Source organism: Ascaphus truei, chromosome 5 (genome assembly GCF_040206685.1).
Source record: "Ascaphus truei isolate aAscTru1 chromosome 5, aAscTru1.hap1, whole genome shotgun sequence".
Classification (NCBI taxonomy): Eukaryota; Metazoa; Chordata; class Amphibia; order Anura; family Ascaphidae; genus Ascaphus; species Ascaphus truei.
This window is the reverse complement of record NC_134487.1, coordinates 291725064-291746766: the sequence shown is the minus strand read 5'-3', so window position 1 is coordinate 291746766 and position 21703 is coordinate 291725064. Positions and strand designations below refer to the sequence as shown.

General features: G+C 45.8%; 1 protein-coding gene across 1 annotated transcript; it reads right to left on the bottom strand.

Annotated features, from left to right (window-relative positions):
- Positions 1-878: 878 nt before the first annotated feature.
- On the bottom strand, positions 879-21116 carry LOC142496165 (hemagglutinin/amebocyte aggregation factor-like). Its single transcript, XM_075602643.1, has 5 exons — positions 20975-21116; positions 9291-9381; positions 8166-8354; positions 3385-3537; positions 879-1073 (listed from the first exon to the last, which is right to left on the bottom strand). Exons 1-5 carry the CDS (start codon positions 21039-21041, stop codon positions 1037-1039), a joined length of 537 nt encoding a protein of 178 aa, XP_075458758.1. The 5' UTR covers positions 21042-21116; the 3' UTR covers positions 879-1036.
- Between the last annotated feature and the right edge of the window lie 587 nt (positions 21117-21703).

Sequence of the window (21703 nt, the reverse complement as noted above, 5' to 3'; positions counted from 1 at the left end):
ATCCTTCTCTGGATGTTACCTTGTGCTCTGGACTCCATGCCCATGTTCCTTGTTCATGGTTTCCGTTTCCAGACTCCCGTGCTGAAGCGTTGGCTTCCCGCAACCCCTGCGTTGGTGCCTGAGAACGCGCGCACTCCCGCTCTGCTGTCAGAGCATGCGCGCACATGCAGCTGGATCACTCGTGTCTCTGAGTAGGCACCGCACCTCCGGACGCGTCGCGCATTCTCATGCACGCGGCGCGGTCACGTGACTACGTGCGCCGATCCCCAGCTGCGCGGCAACTTGCTCCCTTCATATCCCCTGCGGCCTCCCCACCTCGCTATCGGGTCCTTCCCTTTCTTCCTGCGCTTTTGAGGAGAGCACAAGCGTGACATTTACTGACTGAGCTATTGTCTCTTCTGTTTGGGCCATTGCACATCTGATTATTTTCTTAGCTTCCTTCTGCCTACCCTGATATAGTTCACTATCCTGCTCTCTTTAGTCTGTTTACATTTTCTGAAAGCTGTCTTTTTAGATTTACAATACCTGCTACCTGCTTTGAAAGCCATATTGGTTTATGCTTTGGGATATATACCAGGCTGTCCCGAATATGAAAGAAAGCCAAGGATAAAATAATGTCTGAGTTTTCACAGCAGCTCAGATAATAGGCAGACTGAGTGGGCCAAGTGGTTTTTTTTAGTGATGGCGAACATGTAGAAAATTAAAAAAATCCCACAATTTAACATTTTATAAAAGTAACTTTTTCTGAACTGAGAGGAATTTGAAAAAACACCAGTTACCCAGCGAATCGGAATTTCAGCGCAATTTACATCACTAGTTTCTTATCTGCTGTGGAATTCTATGTTTCTATGTAACTTCGTCACAATAAATAACATCACTTTCTGATTCCATCATTTATTATAGGAAGATCTGAATGTTTAATTTGCAATTAGTGGCACAATAGCATCCAAAGCACAAATAATCATATGCACAATCACCGGTCAGATTATGTATCGGCAAACTGCGTTTAGCTCCGGTGGTCGATTCATCTTGTTATTTATTTGGCACAGTACTGGTATTTCCAACGTCTGTCCCTGTGCGACAAAGAAAATGTAATTACAGTGGCTGCCGCAGACTGGGATATCTTCAAGTTAAAATGAACAATCAGAACAATAGTGCAGAAACCTGGAACTATAAAGCTGCAGCTAACTTCAATTTCTTTCTATTTGTATCTTTACATTCACATGTAACCTGATTGAATTTCTCATAATCCCCATTTTCCGCGGTTCTGCTCTCCGTAAAATATTACCGGTTTTGTGCCGGACGTGGCTGCATCTCCACCCCCACCCCTCCCCAGCCACAGCATGTTGCTATGAGCCGAGGTAACACCTGTAGGCCGTGTTTTGTGGGGGTTTTGGATGGAACCCTTACAGTGCTCTTACAACATACCTAGTATGGCATGAGTCCTGGCATACCAGAGGCCCCTATAACTTACCAGGTACGTTATCAGCACTTGCTCATTTTCTAGGGGGACGGACCAGCTAACCTGATCAAAATACAAGTGGAGCGCAGCCACTTACATTTCCAGAATCCGGGGCAAGTTGCAGAATGTGATTGCAGCCAGGGCAATCACATGACCCGAAAATTCCCAGAATACGGGTGGGTGTCAATCGTGCCGTAAGACCCCCGGCACTGAAACGGTTAAAGCAGCAGTCCCCAGTTTTTTGTGCATGTATTTATATATATTTTATTGTACTCGATCTTGGGGAAATCCCCCTGTACTGTTCCCTGACCTTTAGATTTCTCTGGAGACCTCATCTTTCCTGGCATATTTGTACTTTTCTTGTGTCTGTGTGTGACACCAAATGCTAAATATATTGCACCAGGGCCACCAATTGAAAGCCACAATGTCCTGTCTTGATGACGTTCCAGCTTCCTGGTGGTTGCAAGGCTGACCATAGCACCCGAGCAATAAATCGCTCTAGTTCATGTAATATATATAAAAAAAACACTCTAAAAGAAATAGGCAGCACAGACTATTGATTTAAGTAAATAGAAATAACTGATACTAGTCCTCTAATTATCCCCAGCGTGCTGGCACTATTTGCCAGTACACATGTGGAATTACACCGTGGCTGCCCAGTGTTCCCCAGATTCCTGTATCTCGAGCCCATATATCCCAGTCCTATGTCCCACATAGATATGTCTTCCCAAGTTATAACATGCATTAAAATATGTTTTATAATGTTTTATGCTTTTACTATAAATGTCTATTCAGGTGCCGGGAAGTCAGGATAGACAATGTAGTTCAAAGAGGAGAAGGGACGTTGAGAGGTGTCGGGGTGCAAAGTGGCCGGGGCAGGGTGGAGTACTGGGTCAGGAGAACAGAGACTACCTGCAGGGAGGACACACTGGTTCCTGACTCAGTGGAGTCTGCCCAGTAGGTGGCAATGGGTTGACCGGGGGAAGCGGCAGAATGTCTGCGCATTTCCCATTGGGCAATTCGTAAGTCCCGCCCACATGGCATCCTGAGCCAGTTTGGCACGCCCCCTCCTCTGACATCAGCCAAAGCACGAGCCTCTATACCTAGTGTCTGGCGGGGAGGAATTCCCACACTCTGATTGGTCGCTCCTCCTTCCTCCATGCTGAACATAGCACAGCGGAAGGTACAGTATGTAAGGAGAAGCCCCAGTCAGAGAACCAGATGATCCTGTGTCTTGGGCCGGTGATGCAAAGGCCGGATTTTCAAAGTTGCTCTGTTGGGAATAGCAGAGAAACCGGCTTCATTTTTGGAGCTAAGAAAGCCTGCCTAGCTGAAGCTAAGTCAGACGCGAGGTCCAAGTTCTTGTTTTAGAACGTAGCGGTCGCGGCTAAGGTTTTTAGATGAAAAGAGGACCAGGAGAGCCGGGTGGATTTCCCGGTCAGGGTAAGCCTTCCGAAGCAGACGCCCTACACCTATTTTATCCCAGATTGCACCCCAGCATGTGTGTATATTTCCTGTATCTTTGTATTTCACTGTGTGTACGCGGGTTTACCCAAATAAACCTCATTTTATTCCATTACTGTGTTTTGCCAAGTGAATGATCCCGGTATAAGTTTGTTAAAAGTTCTTGTCTCCTGTGACATGTAGGAACAAGCATCAATAAATTCCCAATGAGTATTTCCTCATCATTCCATAATTACTGTAAGGAGTGTCTGTTTGATCCCTAGAAAAAGTATCTGAAACTCAGTTCCCCACAAACATATTAGTGTCAGAATGTGATGAGCAGTGTGGGCCGGTGCTGTTACTATGTAAATCAAGAAGACAAAAAGAAAAGTGATGGCTGTTTCGGATAAAAAATACTGAAAGAGTAAAAAGCCGTTAAAGTCCAAAAGGGATTCCCCTTGCAGGAGACAAATGCTTACCCTTTGCTGTTATCACTGTAACTGGATGTTCCTACAAGGTAGTAATTAACGGGCACGTCCCATCTCAGGTTAGCATCAAAACCATTGATGTATTCGCTCCACTGGCAGTTATGGGCGACTTGTATCTCCCCCCTGCAGCAGTAATACTTCCACCTGCAGAAGAAAACTGTCATTCCCAGAGCTACCAACCCAACATCTACCAGTAACCCAACCACACTGTCCCAATCGTCCCTATCATGAGGCAGGCTTCTGAGGTTTAGCTGACATATTATCCAGTATGAAACCAATATTCTGCACTGTCTGATGGCAAGGTAAAAATCAAACAGGAAGCCTTGGTTAAAGGTACAGCTGTGTAAAATGTTGAGATAATCATTTCATACGAAAGAGTTGTCAATGAGATACACACACACACACACACACACACCTTCAGCCATTGCTGCTGGATTAAATGCCATACCAAGTATTGCGGTTACAAGACTCTCTTCTCCATGTTCATCCAACAAACTTTCTTATTGTATCCTCATCTTACTTGTGGTTGTTATTTGTCTGTAGATGTCTTTTGGAAGGCAGTCAAGAACCATTTGAGTCCAACAATGGCTATTTTTTCTTGTGGCATAGTTAGGGTGACCTGATGTCCCGGGACAGTCCCGTTTTTGTGCGCTAGCCCGGTTTCCAATTAAGTATCAAAATGTCCCATTTTTTTGTTGCGGTCCCAGTTTTTAGCGCTGCAGGAGAAGGATGCTGGCTGCCCTCCAGAGCAGGGGGGGGAAATGCAAGTGAGTCGCAGGCGAATGCCGGGCGGGGGACGGAGATCTGATAAGGATGCCGGGTGGGGGCGGTGATAGCAGGAGAATGCCGGGCTGTGATTGGAGGATGTCGGGCAGGGGCGGAGTTTTGACAAGGTGCGGCAAGCCTGGCCCTCCCCTTCCCTCAGCACCGCCCACCTCCCTTTTCTCCTCTAGTACCGCAGGGCCCTCCCCTTCCCTGTGCACCGCCCACCTCCCTTCTCTCCTCTAGTACCGCAGGGCCCTCCCCTTCCCTCGGCACCACCCTCTGTCCCTCCCTTCCTTAGGCTCCGCAGGCCTGCTGGTCTCTCCTCTGTGCCGGCCATGCTGCTCAAGCAGGCACATCCACGGGCCCCAGGTAAGCCCACATGTCCCCTTATATCACACTCCCAGGCAACTTACCCACCCACAGGGGGGGAGAGGGCTTATTTTTATGTGTGTGTTTGGGGAGGGGGCTTATTGTGTGTTTGTTTCACTGAGTGTGTGTGTGTGTGTGTGTGTGTGGGGGGTGTCTGTGTCTCTGTGTCACTGTGTGGGGGTGTCTGTGTAACTGTGTGTGTGTTTGTGTGTCTCTGTGTTACTGTGTTTGTGTGTCTCTGTGTGTGTGTGGGTGTCTGTGTCTCTATGTCACTGTGTGTGTGTGTCACTGTGTATGTGTGTGTGTCACTGTGTGTGTGTGTGTCACTGTGTGTGCATCACTGTCTGTGTGTGTTTATCACTGTTTGTGTTTGTGTCACTGTCTCTGTGTGTATGTGCGTGTGTGTCACTGTCTGTGTGTGTGTGTGTGTGTCACTGTCTGTGTGTGTGTGTGTGTGTCACTGTCTGTCTGTATGTGTATGTGTCACTGTCTGTGTGTGAGAGTCACCGTGTGTGTCACTGTCTGTGTGTGTATGTGTGTGTGTGTCACTGTCTGTGTGTGTATGTGTGTGTGTGTCAATGTCTGTGTGTGTGTCACCGTGTGTGCACGTATATTGGGGAGGGAGGTTATTGAGTTTGGGGAGGAGAGAAAAATACATTGGGTGGGAGTGTAAGAGAGAGAGAGGGGGGGGGGGAAGGAAAATGTGACTGGGGAGTGTAAGAGGGGGTGAGAGTGAGGAGTTGTGTGAGAAGGAGAGTGTAAGAGAAAACAGGGGAGAGGGGAGGGGGTTCTCGAAATCCGCCAAAACGTGGGTTGAGGGCCCCGGTGGAAACGTTGATCATGGGCCCCGTGAAAGCTGTCTGTGGCCCTGCATGCAGTGATGTCACTTACTGCCATGAGGAGAGCAAGAGACCCTATTTTGCAAAGTGCAATATACACACAAGGTCAGTAATGTATTTTTTTTTTAAATGTCTTAATTTGAATTAATGCCTGCATTTTTTATTTAATTGTAATTAATGTCAATTAATTATTTATTTATTTGTAATTAATGTCTTCATTATTTATTGAATTTTAATTAAAGTACATGTAGTTAGGTCTGGTTTCACTGGCTACTAGCCTGTCCTCCTTCTGGCAGTAAGCCCAATAGAGCAGGCTTGCCAGGAGTAATCATGGGTTTTACCCACCTCCTGCAGCTTCAGGGTGTCACAGGGGAGGTGGTGCAACCAAGTCTGGTGTCCAATCAGGGACTCAGTGCTGGTTCCTGCTTTTCCTGTACTTAAGGAGCTTCACTTCCTGTTTTGCCTCTACCTTTGATAAAGGTCAGTCTACCCAAACCAGTTGGCAGGGCTCTGCCAATCTGTGGGCCCTCCCTTAGGGGAGTGGCGGGAGACTATTTCTCTTACTCCACAGGGAGTAAGAGAAGAGCTAGGACCGGTGCCCTAGGCTGGGAGTGCATGTCCAGGGACATCCTGAGGGTGAAGGCCCTAAGCTCTACTGATGGTTACTGTGTATGTTGTGTGAAGCCTGCAGTGTGAATAAAGTGTTCCTGTTTTACTATACCTTCCTGCCTGAGACTGCAGTCTATCAGGGGGAAGGCTAAAGAAACTCTCCTACAAGGAATTGCTCCCCACATCCCTGGGGCATGTAAGAGATGGAGGCGCTGTCACCGTGAGTACGAATCAGTTGTTACCCCGGAAGCCTGTTCTGACATCCCCTACCACCATGCAGGAGACTCAGATCTACTGTGAGCCAGCAGGTATGCACCAACACACTCCATGTAGCAGCAGAATCTCAATTAGCGGGAGGGGGGGGGGGTATATGGGCTACATACAGTAGAGAAAGTACATTTCAGATTTCAGGCTGTAAAAGGGTTTGTTTTATTTCTGATAGTGAGATCCCTTTACTTAATAAAATTTGTTATGTTGAACTTAAACTTTAAAAAGGCTGGTTTGTGGGGTTTTTTCTGCTGCTGTTTAGAAATTTAAATGCTGATTTCAAATTCATATTTGTGCACCCTTTTTCCTGCAGCGTGGGCACTCACAACGGACATTGTCGTGCCTGCCACGAGTTCGAGTTTTGACAGACCACCACTGATCCATACGGACCTCAGGTTCGTCCAGAAAATAATAAAAAAATATATAAATGTTACTTTTCATTCCTTATTTCAACTGTTTTAGAAATCGCGCACACGCATGCACAGAACCAGGGGATGAGGGAGCAGAGAGAGCAATAAAGGGAGAGAAGAGGGGGAGACGAGCGTTTGTGTTATTTTAAGAATCGGAAATAAATACATTTTGAAGTAGTAATCATCCCCCACGAAGTGGTATTCTTGGCCAATAATGCCCTGCCCCTGGCTGTAAGAGTTTAAGGTCCCAAGCAAAGCCCCCACCTCTATAAACACAAACACACACTGCAGCCCCCACCTCTATACACACAAACACACCCTGCAGCTCCCACCTCTATACACACAAACATACCCTGCAGCCCCCACCTCTATACACAAACAAACTGCAAGCCCCACCTCTATACACACAAGCACACACTGAAGCCAGGGTTGCCACCTTGACTAACCCAGAGAAAACATTTTTTTTAGATCTTTTATTATATATTTATTTATCTTGCCTTTGACTGTATCCTCCCCTCTAAATTCCATCAACATGGCTGCGCGACGTCATGTAATGCCCATTGCCATAACAACGAGACGCTCCGTGACGTCACGTGGCATCAAGTTGATATGACAACAGGACGCATTATAGCGCTGAGGCATCACGTGATACCACATTGTCATTGCAACATGTCACCGCCTGACTTCATTGTCTCGTTGTCATGGCAACGGGGTGCATCACGTGATGTCATTTGTTTTATAAATAATTTTTTAATGTGTCTCTGTATTTCATTTTGTACGCTAGAGTGCTTGCATTGGGATGCTTTTTTCTCTTCGTTTTCATACATACATATATATATACTGTATATATATTTTTTTGATATAGATATAAGAAGAGAATACAGAAAGCACTAATAATAGATGTAACATATATATTGTGATTAAGCCTTTATCGTCTATGATAAATAAAACTGCTGTTAGTATGAATAAAGTTCTTGGCGCCCATCATTGCATTACCAACGCCCGACCTGCATGAATCCAGCACCCTGACAAGGTAATAGAGACTGAGTAAGCCAATGAATGAGGCACTTAAACTCATTAGGATGCCGGGCCAGGAGGGTTACACATATATATTGGAATACAACTTGACAAAGTTGATAGATATGTCTGCCTTGGCCAGCAATGGACACTTTTTGAATAAAATCAATAGAAGAATGAAAATGGGATGGAGCATATTTGGAAGAAAGAAAGAATACCTTTCTCCACAACACTGTATACGCTTGTATATAAAGGTACATTGCCAATCTATTGTTTCTTGTGTTGTGCGCATTAAGTAGGCAGCCATCATTCGCCAAAGAGATAGAAGAACAATAAGTAACAGCTCAGATTAGAATAACACGGGGAAGAACAAAATTAGAAACATATTCATTTTAACTGCAAACAAATAAATACATAAATGGCTTTACAGGGGATTGAATTTTTTGAAGGAAGCCAATTACATTAAAATGAAGGGTTCTCTAGCACGTGTCTTTACCTCCAGTCCTCCTTTTTGTTATTGTAGTGACTGTTCATGCCACTTATGACCAAGCCAAACGGACACGTGAAGTCAAACTTTTCATTGATGTCATTGACGTAGTCGGTCCAGTAGCAAAATTCAAGTAAGCTGAAGGTTTTCTTGCAGCCGAAATCCCAGACTTGGTCTTTGTAGCTATTCTGATGCTTACTGGAGGAACATAAAGATGATGTCATGGCAAGTGTCTTATATCCAGGGTCATTAGAAGAGTATTATGCGCCCTAGGTGAACATTAAGCCTAGCGCCCCTCCCCGTCCACACAATTAACGTTCAAAAATGTATATTGTGCATTAGAATCAATAAAACAATTTTTTTTTATAATTACGGATTTTACATTCAATAGGAGAATATGATACTGATTGTACATTCTAATTGTCTTGTGAGGGGGTAGTTATCTGTCATGGGGGAGGGGGAGTAGTTGGGTACCTGGGAGGGGGAGGGACAAGAATGAGGTAAGGGTCTGGGGGTGGGTAGGGTGATGACGGACGTGGAGGGTGAGATAGAGTGTGCTTACCTCCAGGCTTGGAGGATGGAGGGGCCCTGCTGTACGACTTCCAGAAAGGCTCGCAGAGGTGCCTGTCAGAGGGTGTTCACAGAGGTACCTGTCAGTTACACCAGCCCCTAGCAGGCCCCTCTGAGAGACACCTCTGCAGATATGGCACATGCTAGTGTCGCTGGCAGGATACTCGGTCCCCCTGAGTCCCTGGGCCCAGGACAGTAGTCCCAGCTCTCCCGCTGTGGGCAGCCCTGCTGCTACATGGAATTCCCAGTTGCTTAGTGGTTAAACTGGCCCTGATTGTCACTCATACCCATTAGAAACAAATATACCTTCTACTGGATCCAGCCAGATCTCTGCCTTTATGTACCAATGCAACACAAAACAAACCCTTTGCTGTCAGAAGGAGCTGTCTATCTGCAAGTGAGGTCGTGAGAGCTGATGAATGAGCTATATCTATGACAAGCTCTCATGCTGGTCCATCAAAATGTGTCTCTTCCTGCTAAATTACCTAGTATTCTCCAGAACCAACACAGTTACTCCGACATTCATGAACATTGAATCCCTCAATCGTATGGGAACACTGTTACCTTATGATTAAGCTGATGCTTTGATGATCTGGACACACAAAATTAAGAGTCTTGTTGTGGTTGTCGACCCATCTTGTATTTTCTGTGCTTCCTGCAAAAAAATACAAAGAATAAATGTTATAAAGTCTCATTTTATTATGATTTTTTTTTTTAAATGATTACCAAGAAACTTTATATGCCGATTATTAGATTATTAGGAATAGTGATGTAATACTAACTGGAAATGGAGAAATGTCATTAAAATATACTAAAATACCAAAGAGATGGGTGATAGTAATGGAGGTATTCAAGTCTGCACCAGAGAGAACACTAATAAATGAAAGAGCAATGTGTGTGGCAGAGAGAATAACAATAGTGAGTGAAGGCGTATTACTGCAGGTGAGGCAGAGCAGGTGCTACTGATTGAGGTATATAGATGTAGCCGTGACCCCTGATTCACCCCAAATATGGGAGGTTGCGCTTGCAAAGAGTAGTTGCAAAAGCCCACGAAGGAGGAGAGTGCATTTGGCGGGAGGAAGAGCAGCCCCTTGACCCAGCAGCCCTGCGGGGAGGGTCAGGTGAGCGAGTCTAGCCTATGAGTGGAGGAGTTGCCAGAGATATAGGCAGTGGTTGCGTGCACGTGGAGTGAGAGCTGATTGGAGAGGAGAGGAGACGGAGAGACTGTGAGGGGAGGTTGACCCACCCCGGCGCAGCCCAGGTGCCCCCGGCCCAGCTAGCCCTGAGTCACCTTAGAGACAAGCGGAGCTAGGGATCGCCTTAGTCAGGTTCCTGCCCCCTAAGTACTATTGGTTTTGACCGGGACTGTTCTGTCGAGAGGGAGGTCTGTGATTAGACCCTTTGAGGTTGCCAGAGTCCGGGTGGGAGCGCCCCGGACCCTAGAGAGAGAGAGAGAGAGAGAGAGAGAGAGAGAGAGAGACATAGAGCGGTGTCGATGCCCAGAGACCCTTTGTGAAGATCGTGGCAGTTCCGAGCCCCAGAGGGCTCGGCAAGTATTTCATCAAGTGCACCAACTATATCTTTCATTCACCCGAGACATAGTGGCTGCGCAGTCACCCATACACACACATAGGGCCTGCTGTGAGCGGGAGGACTAAGCAGTACGGATTGGACACGGGGTGGGATCACCCGGTGGCGGGTGTGGGGATTATTGTTGGCGTCCGCCGAGGCGCAAGTTGTGGTGCGTCCGCCGTGGCGCCCGGAGATGGTGACGTCCACCGAGGCATGTTATATACTGTGTACCTGTATATCGGAATGTTATGGCCTGTAATGTACCGTGGGTTTAATCTGCCAGTAAACGAGAGTGGTTTAGAACTTGATTGTGTAAGTGTAATTCTTGCATATACATCCTGCGAAGACTCACTCCCCCTTTGGCGGGATCTGTCACAGGTGGAGGCGCTGCACCCGTTAGAGATATTGCATGCATCCCGGGCTCTCCATGGCAGAGACTCAGGCCCTTGTGAGCCAGCAGGTAACACAGCACACAGTGGCAGCTTGCTAGTGATAGGAAGCAGGGCTACATATATATATATATATATTGGAACCATGTTAAAAATGGTTTTTGAAGCAAAAAGTGGCACTGTGTGATCATTTGCATGTCATTTCCCAGAAACCCTTGCTGCAGTGGAAGTGCTGTGTGCTGGGTGATAATGGTGAAAGGCGGGGTTGCCTAAGACATGCAGATGAGCATACAGTTGTATTTACATTTGTATATAAATATATATATACAGAGTATATATGTGCATTACGTGTCGCAGAGAGTAATAGCAGTAAATGTTAATGCGCTAACTGCAGTATGAGGGGGGTAGTTGGAAGTGCGTTAGGTAATGAGTATATTAGGGGTATGTGGTATAGTAAGTAGCTCATATCAGTAAATCTATGTGGACTAAGTATAGCAGAGTGGGGTTTGTTGTAAAGTGTCAGTGCCGTCAAATCCCAAATTAAAGAACATATTATTCTATTCTATTATTTGATAACTATATACAAATATATTCGGAAAAATACAAGGAGCTTTCAAAAGAACTATTCATCCCAAGGGCAGTACAAATGACTCAGGGCCATCCCTTAAGGTTGGAGGAAAGGAGATTTCACCAGCAACAAAGGAAAGGGTTCTTTACAATGGCAGTTAAAATGTGGAATTCATTACCCATGGAGACTGTGATGGCAGATACAATAGATTTGTTCAAAAAAAGGTTGGACATTGCTGCAGGTACATGCAACTACACACGCAAGGTTTTCTTGATAAGGCTTATTTATTTAGCCTTAAATTATACAGCACACAAAACAAAAATAGCTTTTCTTCAGCAGACAAAACAAAATACCTTGTCTTCAGGATGGCAAACAAAAGAGCTTCGCTTCAGCACAGTAAACACAACAGTCCATAAAACATGTACTTTGCAAAACAGACCTTAAATCAAGCTGTTCTCTCTCCAGAGTTTCAGGGGATTTCCCTGCTTCAGACAGCATACAAAAAGACAGACCTTCTTTCAGTAGTCTCCTCTCTCCTGAACAGCTAGGGCAGCATGTGTCTACAGCCTGGGGTTTTTTAACACACCTTGATTAGGCAGCTGGGATCCAACTAATTGTCCTGAGGTTCCCAGCTGAAGTTGACCTAGTCATTGCTGCACTGCAGACTAAACATAGGTCTGCCAGGCATATAGCTGGTGGCTTTTATTTACCCTGTCACAGACATCTTTATAGAAAGGAAAGGTATATAGGGATATACCAAATAAGTAAACATGGGAAGGATCTTGATCCAGGGATTAATCCGATTGCCAATTCTTGGAGTCAGGAAGGAATTTATTTTTCCCTTATTGAGATATCATAGGATGATACATATTTTTTTTGTTTGCCTTCCTCTGGATAAATAATTAAGTATATATATAGGATAAAGTATCTGTTGTCTAAATTTAGCATACAGTAGGTTGAACTTGATGGACGTATGTCTTTTTTAAACCTCATCTACTATATAACTATATTATAAAGGACATTTAAACTTGATTTTCCTCTATCACATACTTCCCTAATCACTTCACTGTCCTATATCAGAGAAATATGGATGATTTACCTGGTGCCATCCTCCTGGCTGTACTTAAGGGCAGTGCCGCCCCAAATTGAGTAGTGCCTCTACCCCCATCAGAGAGGCAGGTCACACAACTAAGAGCCTGACCATTGGGCCTTCTCTAGTCCTCTTCCCCTCGGGTTAGAGTGAATGTGTACCATACCTCTGCTCCTGCTAGAGTGGCAGGGAAGAGCTGGGACTGCTGCGGGTGCCCTTGGCCTGTAGTGAAGGTCCAGGGACCATCCTTCAGTGGTAGCTGAGAATTACTGTTGCTAGCTGGACCTTCTGTGTACTGTGCTGCACAGAGAGAGAGAGAGACAATAAACTGTTCCTAATATTATACCTCCTGCCTGGGTTGTGATCTACTTGGGGGAGAGGTAACTGGTTCTACCGTGGGAGATCATCTTCACTTCCCTGGATCATACGGCAGATGGAGGCACTGCACTGCTAAGGAGAAATGTGTGGTATAAACCCCAGAATCCTTGTCCTGTGTCCCCACTACCACCGGCGGATGACTCAGGCCTCCTGTTTCCAGCAGGTATCATGCACCACATGATCAGTACAGGCCAAATCTCCCACGGGTGGGGGAAACACTGTTACAATTGGAGGCACTGCTGAGATCTGTAACAGTACAGGCTTTCAGCGAAACAAGGCTGGAAGTACAAAGGTATGCTTGCAGAGCAAGTACCGAGAGAAGGAGGTAGGCTAGGTATAGTGTCCGGGGGACCCCGGCATACCATAACCAGGGAACAGATTTCCCCACCATGGACCTATGACTTGGACAGCCCTATCGGGTGAATGGTCTGGAGACACAAAGGCTATTGCTGTTCTCAGTCACCCTGAGGAGGGTCGTCGGGATGCCTAAAGTGGGTGCACTGGTTAATTTAGTCCCAGAAGCCGCTGGAGAGGGTCCATGTAGCCAGATCATGGAACCTCAGAGTGCTTGTAATGGACTGTGAACGTTTGCAGCGTATCAAAATGGAGCTTTGCTAGCCTGGGGTGTAACCTGCTCTTGGTAGATTGCAACCATGTGCTGTACAGATCTAGTTGGAAGGGCCTTCCCATCGGATTCGTGACTCCTGTGGGGTCAGAGAATGGACTGTGCTCACAATGGAGCTTCCCCTGCCCAGGAATGGACCACGTGAGGCGCACTATCCAAAATGGCAGTTCCCGCCGAGAATGGGAACCGCGTGGAAGGCTTGCAAACAAGCTGCACGCCTTGTTGCAAAGTTCTGCAAGGGTCTGGCGTGAACCAAACGGCGCGGATGTGGCAAACCAAACCCTCAGTTCTTTGGAGCCTGGCGAGTGAAAGGATTGAGACTACCCTTGCTCCTGTGCCGTATATACAAGCAGAGTTGAAAATGTCTGGAGATATGGATTTCACCCACTACCGGTTATCAGGAGGTCTTCTGGTGGTAAAAGTGGAAGAGAAGAGGCACCTTCACAGACAAGGATGCGATGACCCCACTACCTGGTTGGTCGGCCCTGTTGCTAAATCGATATCTACCTCAACTCTGGAGGCCTCAGAGGGTCCACGCGTCCCGGAAGAGGATCCAGGGGATACAAGTACCCCTATGATCACAGAGCAGGCAGAGACGTTTCCAGACCCGGTCCCCATCGAGGAACCAGAGATGGTCAGAGAGCCGGAACCAGCCCATGAGCAACTGGGTAAGAGGACTGCCTGGGGTGGAGAAACCCCCCTGTTCTCAGAGGCGCAGGAGTAGGGCACAGCCCTGCTGATTGCCACTGAGGACTCGGAAATGATCCGGTGTCTTCTGCTGTGGAGGTGTCCCTTCCCTCCTCCCGAAACAGTAGCAGACGGTCATCTGTGGTGTTTCGACCATTGTTGAATATGCTGACAGACGCTATGGAGAATCAGAGCAGTTCCAGTGGCTCAGAGCGACGGAGGAGTCCTGCTTCAGTGACCGCGACTGTGAGTCCTGAAAGGCGGATGAGCCTACCTCTTGTGGACGCATCCAGAGTCCAACCCAGGGATTCTCCGGTACCAACGGAGGTACCAGCTGGTGCCGATGTCCATGCGGATGACGACAATGCCACACCCGTGCAACAACCGGATGTCGACGTGCTTCCGGTGCGGGATCTGGAGTCGTACCAGGACTAGCGACTGCCGGGGCAGAGGAAAAGCCCCCCGATTCCCGCTCCGATGAGTACCGCTATAACTCCGGTGAAAGGAGTCGCTTTTATACAGGCTATGAAGTAACGGTTGGCCCGTAAGCAAGCAGCAGCTGCTGTGCCCAATACGGCCATGACCCCAAAGAAATTGCCCATTATCATGACTATTTACTGGCCCATAGGCCTACGCCCAAGCCGGCTCCTGCATCGCATGTAGTCCGTATCACGTTGGTGTCGGGTGCAGGTAATATGTCCAGATTGATACAAAGTATTATGATTTATACATATTTATCATGAGGGCAAAGGGATAATGTATATATCCATAAAAGACTGGTCAAAAACCTCCTCAGAAATGACAAAATAATACAATTTTATTCAATCAAAATGTGTGCTTCTTATATACAAAGTGAATGTTAAAATCATGTGTGGTGGGATTCTAAGCTACAGCTGGTAAGTCAATTGGTTGCAGATAACAATCAATGAATGCTCTGCCGTATAATGTTACTTACAGTAACTAAGCAATAGGGAGAACGTCCATGTCGGTTACATAAGTCCTATTGTTATAATTATACCGACATTTCATCATTGGAACTTAAAATCCAGGACAAAATACAATGAACAAATCAATTGTGTATTTTCTCTGTCTTATGAAAAATATATTTGTCCATGTGACATCCCTAACTCGGTGAATCTCTTCAAATTCATTTTATGATGTATAAAATGTAACTCCAATGTAATTATAACACCTGCCAATAGATCAAAGCTGGTATACGCTGTGTTCGCTTCGCTCAACACTTAACACAGCAAAATCAGGGTAGCCAGCCTATTGCTTGGATGACGAAGCCGGATACAGTCTATGCAGACTGGGCGAAACGTGTTGAGTGGTATCTTTTTGGACTAGAAGGGGATCCGTAGTTCACAAGCCGAGGAGCTGTGACGTCACACGCCGGGACGGGCGCAAAGAGACAGGCCCTGACAGCAGACTACACGGAGAGAAGGCTTAGAAGACCCAGGGGAGGCGGTGAGAGCGCTTTGACCATCCGTTTTTTCACTAATGATGTGATAAATGCCTGTTTTTATTATGCACATTGTAAGTGCGCACTTTTATATCTTTTTTACATAAAAATTGATTATCAGACCGATCGCGCTATGTAGTGTCCTCTTGTCTCTCCTATATACAGTATATTCGTATACTTCTGAGTGGGTCCCTGAGGGAGATCCAGACTGCGTTTATTTCATATGGGTAGCAGCCCAAATTGCAAACTGCTCAATATACATCTGAATCTTGTGAGTAGGCTGAACACTCGAGCCAAGATTACAGCATAAGCCAGATTGTTGCATTTTATACATCTGCACTTAAATTTGTGTATTCTCTCTTCCTTCTTATCCCATATATGCTCCTCCAGGATTGTTTGAAATATTGGATACTCTAAAAACATTAGAATAGTGGTATCTTCTATTATTCCTGCAGACCTTATTCGGTACAATATGTGCATATAAAACCATTAATTAAACTTACTCCGTGAGTAAGCATAGACAATATATTATCAGGTAAGTAAATCAAATCAATACAGAAATGCACTTAAGCCTATAGCGATTCAAACACGGGATATCTTTCCAGCTGTACGGCAAAGAGTTAATTTGTTGCCGGTGTGTCTTACTCAAAAGTCTACTTAGCTATAACCGCAATTCAATGTCCGTGCAGTTACCCCACATTTGATCTTAGTGCAGACGCGTAATTCACGATTAATAAACAATCTCACCACTTTCTTTGTGGTATTCAAGGTGGTGATCCACCTGGAGAAGCTGACCGCACCGCCAGGGAATATTACTCTTAAAAGAGGAGCCTGCTGGCCTCTAAGACTATTATTCCATCTGCAGATTGGAAAGACTGGTCTTGGGGGAATACCATGTTATTAGATGACAAATGTATTGATGATGTGGGAGATGATACCGCTGAAAATGTTACTTCTGGGGGAAGTCAGCAGGCAATGTCTGTACATTGTAAGTGTTCATGGTTCTCCTCACGCACAGGGTCATCTTTAGCAGCACCAGCAAAGTCATTGCCCTGGTGGCACCCTAGGTTTCGGGGTTATGTACCATACATGGACCGCACCCAGTTTCTATTAGAAACAGAGGATATAATAGATTATTGGTGGGCGGTGTAGCACTTGCCACCATCGGTGCTAGGGCAGTAGCAAAAAGCATTGTTAGTGATTTTTATTAGAGTAGGATTCCCTAGTGAGATTCTAACCGATCAGGGGTCACAATTCATGAGTGAATTGTTACAGTGTCTCTGAGATGCGTGCAGGGTGAAGCACCTGCGCACGACCCCTTATCTCCAGACAAACTGATTATGTGATAGGCTCAATGGTACCCTGAAGCAGATGCTGCGAGCTTTTATAGAGGTTGAAGGGAAGGACTGGGAGATTCCTCTACAGCACTTGCACTTTGCATACCGAGAAGTAACGCAAGAATCCACCGGGTTCTCTCCCTTTGAGCTGCTGTATGGTCGCAGGGTACGGGAACCTCTGGAACTTTTCCGTGAGGGATAGGAAGGGGAGACTACTAATACTGATGCTTCTGTGCTTCAGCTTGTAGTAGATCTCGGAGACCGGCTAGAAATGCTTATGGGATTGGCACAGGCTGATCTCAAGGAGGCTCAGACCAAGCAGAAAGCTTGGTATGACCAAAATGCCCGTAGCAGATCATTCATCCCAGGACAGCAAGTGCTTGTTCTAAAGTCCACTCAGCAGAACAAATGAATGGCTGCCTGGTCTAGACCGTACACGGTTTTCAGAAAGATGAATGAGTACAACTATGTTGTGCAGCTAGATGGTGAGACAGGAAAAACTAGGACATCATATAAACGTGCTGAAAGAGTATTTTGCCCCAAGTGTGGCATCAGTGCTGGCTATCTGTAGCCCACCGATGGGGGACCCGGCGAGCAATGCTTTGCCTGACCTCATCTAGTGCAGGTTGAGATAGGATCCGAGCTCAGTGAGCGGCAGAGTGTACAGGTGAGAGCTATGTATAGGGTTCTGTACACGGACAAGCTGGGCAGAACACATATCACAAACCACCCAGTGCTCACAGGTGAGCTGAGACCGCTGCATAAGCATGCCTATAGTGTATCATCAGAGGTGAAGGGCAGTATAGAGAGGGAGGTAGAGGAGATGCTGGCCCTAGGGGTAATTGTACCGTCCCAGAGCCCTTGGGCTTGCCCGGTAGTCCTAGTGCCTAAGGACGGGACCACCCGCTTCTGTGTGGACTACCGACAGCTCAATGCAAGGACGGTGCCAGATGCTTATCTCATGCCCTGCATGGATGAGCTGTTAGATGAGCTCGCGGGGCAAAGTATCTGACAACCATGGATCTGTGCAAGAGGTATTGACAGATCCCGCTGACCCAGGAGGCTAGGGAGAAGTCAGCATTCCTTTCTCCAAGTGGCCTCTGACTTTTTAGTTTAGTGATGCCATTTGGGATGAAGAATGCCCCGGCTACCTTCTAACGCCTAGTCAATAGGTTACTGGAAGGGATGCAGGGTTTCACGGGGCATGCCTGGATGACATAGCAGTGTTTAGCGGGATGTGGGACAGCCACCTAGTTCATGTAGCAGTGGTGCAGAACAGAATTAGGGAGGCAGGGCTCACATTGAAACCCACCAAGTGTTTAGTGGGTTTGGCAGAGGTTCTGTACCTAGGGCACAGGGTGGGCAGAGGGCATCACAAGTCTGAACCAGCTAAGGTTGAGGCTATAGTGCAGTGGCCTGTCCCCAAGACTAAGAAGCAGGTTATGACTTTTTTAGGCACCGCTGGCTATTATAGGAAGTTTGTCCCACAGTACAGCGCCGGGGCTAAACCCCTTACAGATCTGACACAGAAGCGACTCCCAGTTCGGGTAGCCTGGTCTCCTGCCTGTGAAACAGCATTTCAGGCACTCAAGACAGCGCTAGCCAGTGCACCCATCCTTGCAGCCCCTGACTATTCAAAAATACTTTTGGTGAAGACCGATGCCTCCGACTTCGGTATTGGTGCTGTACTCAGTCAAGTGAACTGGGTGAACTAGGGTGAACTAGGGAACAGAGCTGTGAATTGGGGGGAGGGAATGGAGCTGTGAATTGGGGGGTGAATGGAGCTGTGAACGGGTGTGGATGGACTTGTGAATGGGGGTGGACGGACTTGTGAACGGGGTGGGGACCGCAGCTGTGAAGGGAGGGGGGCCCGCAATCTTGTGCACGGGGGGGGGGGGGGTCCGGATTGCTGTGAACGGGTGGGAAAGAGAGAGGGGGGAGGGAGGGGAGGGAGAAGTCGGATAGAGAGTGAGAGGTGAATGGGGACAGTGAGAGGGGGTTAGCGGAGAGAAACAGGGGGAGCGGAGAGAGAGGGGGGAGCAGGGACAGAGGGGGAGCAGGAAAATTACATCCCGGGCAACGCCGGGTATATCAGCTAGTTTATTATAGAACTTTGTAACTCCTTTCTCTAGATCTTTTATTGCATCTCTGCTATCATATCACATAATCCACATAATCCACATTCATTCCGATTTGAGTTCTGTTATGTTAGGCACATACGGTGTTAACCAATTCCTTCATATAAGATATTTTTTGCCACGGTCACTGTTACTATCGCTAATTTAGGAAATGATTGCTTACTCACTTTATCTTTTTTTTTTCTTCAAAATTCCCAAATAATAACGCAAGATAAGATTTTTCAAAACTACCCACAAGAGTTTTATTCACAAACAGAACGTCCTTATTCCAGAATTGTGAGATTTGGACACACACCCAAAATCCGTGTTTTAAATCCGCTTTCCCTTGTTGCATTTTACACTTCTTCCTTTTGAGTTATGTGAGCTCTCTGCCAATGGAGAAATTGTATTTTTTTTTTAAAGGGGCTCGTACCCTTTTCACCGCAACAGGGGCCAGAAATGCATTTGCTACGCAATGAGCTGCTGGCCCTTATGGCAGTGAAAGGGTTAAATATGGATACAATTGTGAGAAAGCGTCATATGACGTGAAACATGCGTCAATCAACGTCCTGACGTCAGCGAGGGCCACGATAGTTGGGGCGAGTGTGCTTACCTGCAGCTTTGCATGATGGAGGGGCCCTGCTGGAGGCCTGCCAGAGGGGCTCACAGAGGTGCCTGTCAGATGGTGTTCTGTCAGATCAACCTGCCTACAGCAGGCCCACTTTGAGAGACACCACTGCAGATCTAGCACATGTTAATGTAGCTTGCAGGGAGCCCGGCTAAGTAGGCCGAGTCACTGGGCCCTGGGCCCGGGTCAGTAGCCCCATCTGTTGACAGCCCTACTGCTACATGAAATTCCCAGTTTCCCTGTGAGATAGCGTCATGTGGCAAAACGTGCGTCGGTCACTGTCCAGAAGTCATTATGTTAGTAGCATGTGATACTGAGGCGTACTAACATTCTACTAGATCCTCTGATTGGCTTTGCTCCTGACAGAGAATAAGAAGCAAAGTATCAAATTCTCAAATACTTGTGCAATACCTAACAGCCTACAATATACTAAAATAGCAGCGCAGGGCTTATGTATCTTCGTTTTATTAACTATTCAAGGCCAGAATCAGCTAATAGAGGACTACCATCTAGTAACATACTAACCAGACTACGTAAGAACAAACAAAGCATAGCTACAGTATATGAAGTAACAGTTGCAATAGTAATGATACACAGTTACTTGGTGATATAATGTAAACACATCTCTAGCAATTGCTGAATAATTTTCTATACTCTAACTGAGCCCTCCAGATACTGTATTGTAAATAAAAGCTCTACATTAACCCTATATCCAGGGGATCAAATTAAAGCCTAAACTGCTAAATATTTATTTAAAAGCTATAGAGTCAAACATATCATATAATACACACAGAGTAGACTATAAATGCTTAAATATTACTGATGAAGCTAATACTTAAATATAGTCCAACATAGAATGTTGTAAATATATACACACTATGTACACTGACACAAATAGATGATAGTAGAGTATTACCATCACTGTTCTCATCTGTACATTTAATTAGATATTAGATTATCTTCAGGATAACAGCCTGAGTCCAAACAGCTCAGATAGCTATATGCACAATATACCAACGTCTATAAATAAAGAGATATTACAATTTCATTATTTTCCTCGGTTCAATCATATTTTTATTTGTGCGATTCACTGTATATAACATTATCACCTACATGTTTGTGTCTTATTAAATATTCTGATTATATTTTAAAAATATACCTACTAAAGGTTAAATATTAATAAATCTATCATTACAAATCTAGTGTATGAGAGAGTGCAGTATACAGAGAGCTATGTTCTTTTGCTATTTATCAGTTGTTAGAGATGTAAGAAACCTCTTGGTGTAAGAGCCTCAGGTGCAGCTGGAGCAGCATATAACGATAAAGAGACAGAGATAAGCGCAGAAGTGACAGACACCATAAGATACAGCAATCACAGAACAAGACCAAAGTTACCATCTCCCGAAGCATTCTCAGGTAGTGCTGCAGTGAGACCCAGTAACAGAACCAGCATCACCTTCATGACAACAGTACTGTGGGAAGTCTTGATCCCAGAGATGTTCTGAAGTCTTGTTAATATCTCTATCAAGCAGTCCCACATTCCTGAGGCTTTTATAGCCCAACCCAAGTGCCTGCCCCTAATATAATAACCAGCAGCCCTGCTAATAACATTCACTTATTTACCATATCATTTGTATTGATTGCCATTCAAAATATTTGCACAATATTAGGATATCTCTTCTTCTAGTTAAGGGTTGTTTTTTCCTATTAGATAAGTGGAGCAGTGACGTTAAGGTGCAGAGGTATATGTGTAAGTGTTAGTCGAGGTCACACACACACGCACGCACGCACACACACACACACACACACATATATATTATATAATATAATATGGAAAACAAACGCAAAAAACAATCAAGAACATAGGTAACAAAATGTAATATATACTAACAACATTAACATATATAGAGTTTGCACTCACACTCTGTTTCCTACATGCATAGCTGGGGGTCCGCGGGGTGTCAGTCTCTTGCTCCAGCCGTTATTTGCCTCAGTGTTCATTTTGACGCGTCCGTCTCAGGGAGCCACTGATGGTACCTGACCGACCTGTTTGGCGTGTTAGATCACCGTATAATGGTAAATAAGTGAATGTTATTGGCAGGGCGGCTGGTTATTATATTAGGG